At 45.5% G+C, this 3274-nt stretch overlaps 1 protein-coding gene across 1 annotated transcript; it reads right to left on the bottom strand.

Moving 5' to 3' along the window:
* Window positions 1–1333: 1333 nt before the first annotated feature.
* LOC127131426 (uncharacterized) lies at window positions 1334–1984 on the bottom strand. The gene has a single exon (XM_051060349.1). The coding sequence runs from the start codon at window positions 1982–1984 to the stop codon at window positions 1334–1336; it is 651 nt and encodes a 216-aa protein (XP_050916306.1).
* Window positions 1985–3274: the final 1290 nt, after the last annotated feature.

Raw genomic sequence — 3274 nt, forward strand, 5'->3', positions numbered from 1 at the left:
CCAAGGAATGAAGAAGGATTCCTTACGGGATGCAGCCTCTTGCTCTTATTAAATCCCTAATTTTTGCCTAGACCGCCCTTTCGGGTTTTCAGTCTACCGGGATACCCATTTTTGCATAAGTTGCCCTTTCGGGTTTTCAACATATCAGGCTATATATTTTATTTTTTTAAGCATAGTATTTTTTGACTGCATCCGCATTCACCGGGGATGGAAGATCTTCACCATCCATAGTTGCGAGGATCAAGGCTCCTCCGGAGAAGACCTTTCTTACAACATACGGACCTTCATAGTTTGGCGTCCATTTTCCCCTTGGGTCAGTATGGATTGGAAGAATCTTCTTCAATACGAGGTCTCCAACTTTTAGGCTGCGGGGGAAAACCTTTTTGTCATGTGCCCTCTTGATGCGCTTTTGATAAAGTTGGCCATGGCAGATGGCTGCTAGGCGCTTCTCATCAATGAGGTTTAGTTGATCAAATCGAGCTTGTACCCACTCAGACTCATCAAGCTTAACATCTGTCAAAATCCTTAAGGAAGGAATCTCTACTTCGACTGGTAAGACCGCATCCATGCCGTACACAAGGGAGAAGGGAGTTGCCCCAGTGGAAGTGCGTACGGAAGTACGATAGCCGTGTAATGCGAATGGGAGCATTTCATGCCAATCTTTGTAGGTTTCCACCATCTTTTGCATGATCTTTTTGATATTTTTGTTAGCTGCCTCAACAACGCCATTCATCTTAGGCCTATAAGGCGACGAGTTGTGGTGGTCGATCTTGAAATTTTGGCATAGCTCTTTCATCATTTTATTATTGAGGTTAGATCCATTATCAGTAATGATCTTGTTGGGGACCCCATAACGGCAGATGATTTCTTTCCTGAAGAATCGGGCCACCACTTGTCTGGTAATGTTGGCGTACGAGGCTGCTTCTACCCACTTTATGAAATAGTCAATGGCTACAAGGATGAAGCGGTGTCCGTTCGAGGCAGTTAGATCTATGCGTCCGATCACATCAATGCCCCACATGGCGAAAGGCCAAGGTGATGTTAGGACGTTGAGAGGCGTTGGCGACACATGGATCTTATCAGCATAGATCTGGCACTTGTGGCAGGTTTGGACGTGGCGATGACAGTCAATCTCCATAGTCATCCAGTAATATCCGGCCCTTAAGATTTTCTTCACCATAGTACTCCCACTGGCATGCGTCCCAAAGGATCCTTCATGAATTTCCATTATAATATGGTTTGCTTCTTGCTTGTTCACACATCTAAGCAAAACAGAATCATAATTTCTCTTGTATAATACCCCTCCACTTAAGAAAAATTTGGATGACAGTTTTCAAAGATACTTCTTGTCGGTGATAGACGCGTCCGCAAGATACTCTTGGTTCTCTAAGAATTTCATGATGTCATGGAACCAAGGATGACTGTCAGCTTCGTCTTCTGCTGCTAGATAGTAAGCAGGTTCGTCCAAGGAGTTCAGGTGAAAGGATAGCGCTTCGTTCTTCCATTTAACTTTAAACATGGATGCCAAAGTCACCAAAGCGTCAGCTAGCTGATTCTCTTCTTGAGGGATGTAGTGGAATGTAATTTCATCAAAATAGGGGACTAGTTTCAAGACATGCTCTTTGTAAGGAATGAGCTTATGGTCTCTAGTATCCCAATCTCCTTTGACTTGGCTGATTACCAAGGCTGAGTCCCCATATACTTCCAGGATTTTGATTCTAAGATCGATAACAGCTTCAATACCAAATATACAAGCCTCGTATTCGGCCATATTATTTGTACATTCAAAACATAATCGGGCGGTGAAGTGGAGGTGGAAATTAGTTGGAGAAGTGATTACTGCTCCAATGCCATTGCCATGAGCGTTAGAAGCTCCATCAAAAACCATGGTCCATCGGGATCCAGGCTCGGGTCCTTCCTCGGGACCGGGGATGTTGCAATCCCTAATCAACATGATATCCTCGTCGGGGAATTCGAAACGCATAGACTGATAGTCCTCCAAGGGTTGTTGTGCAAGATAATCAGACAATACACTCCCTTTGATGGCCTTTTGAGTGACATGTTGGATATCGTACTCGGTCAGAGCCATTTGCCATCGGGCTACTCTACCAATAAGAGCCGGCTTCTCGAAGATGTATTTGACAGGATCCATCTTAGAGATCAACAATGTCGTATGAGGGAGCATGTATTGTCTTAAACGTTTGGCAGCCCATGCTAGTGCGCAACAAGTCTTTTCAAGCATCCAATACCTACTCTCGCAATCAGTGAACTTCTTGCTCAAATAGTATATTACATGCTCTTTTCTGCCAGTTGTCGCATTACGCGAAAAACCGGCGGGAAAACGAAAACAACAGAGCCGCCACCGTGCGTTATTTATCCCAAAAGAGGGAAAGGAAACGCTCGAAGTAAACCTGGAAAGAACATGGTCTCGCGACCTAAGAGAGATGGGATCGGGAGTCGGTTATGCGAAGGGAAGGTATTAGCACCCCTACGCATCCGCCGTACTCGACGGGATCCATGCACAAAAGGAAGGATAAGGTTGCTAAACACTACTCAAACATCAAACACTGGCTGAAAGAGACACAGAAAACAAAAGAAACAGGACTCGGCAGGATATCGCATCCTGGGCCTACGTAGTCTATCAGGCACAAACATCAGAGTCGACGTAGTTCGGACAGGGGAAACGTGCTCGCTAGGATGTCGCATCCTATGCATACGTATCTCCTCGGGCTAGAGAAGAATCAGAGCACTCGTAGCTCGGCTAACGCACGCCAAACAAAACACAAACACAGATAGGAAACCGACTGCCAATCGCTGGACTTACGTCAGGCTCCACACAAACAGGCAAACCTAGAAACCGAATGCCAATTGCTGGACTTACATCAGACTTCGAACCAACAAACACACACTGGAAACCAACTGCCAATCGCTGGACTTACGTCAGACTCCAAACACACACAAAGGGTTGCAAAAGAAAAAGGGCGTCCGGAGAGATCAGCTCATCTCCTGCCTACGTACCTCATCTGGTATGAGGATCAGGGCGACGTAGTTCCCCTACGCAGGGAAAGGGACTTGCCTAACCAGATACAAAGGGAGACACAAACTACTAGGGAGACTACGACTCGAGCCTAGAAGTTGTCATGCATCATAGCCCTATGTTAAGGTTTCTATCTAACTTGCACAGGAAGCAAGCTAACCTAAACATGACTTGCACAGGAAGCAAGCCAAACTAACCCTAACTTGCACAGGAAGCAAGCTAAACTAAAAAGCACAA

The sequence above is a fragment of the Lathyrus oleraceus genome, chromosome 3, assembly GCF_024323335.1.
Source record: "Lathyrus oleraceus cultivar Zhongwan6 chromosome 3, CAAS_Psat_ZW6_1.0, whole genome shotgun sequence".
Lineage (NCBI taxonomy): Eukaryota > Viridiplantae > Streptophyta > Magnoliopsida > Fabales > Fabaceae > Lathyrus > Lathyrus oleraceus.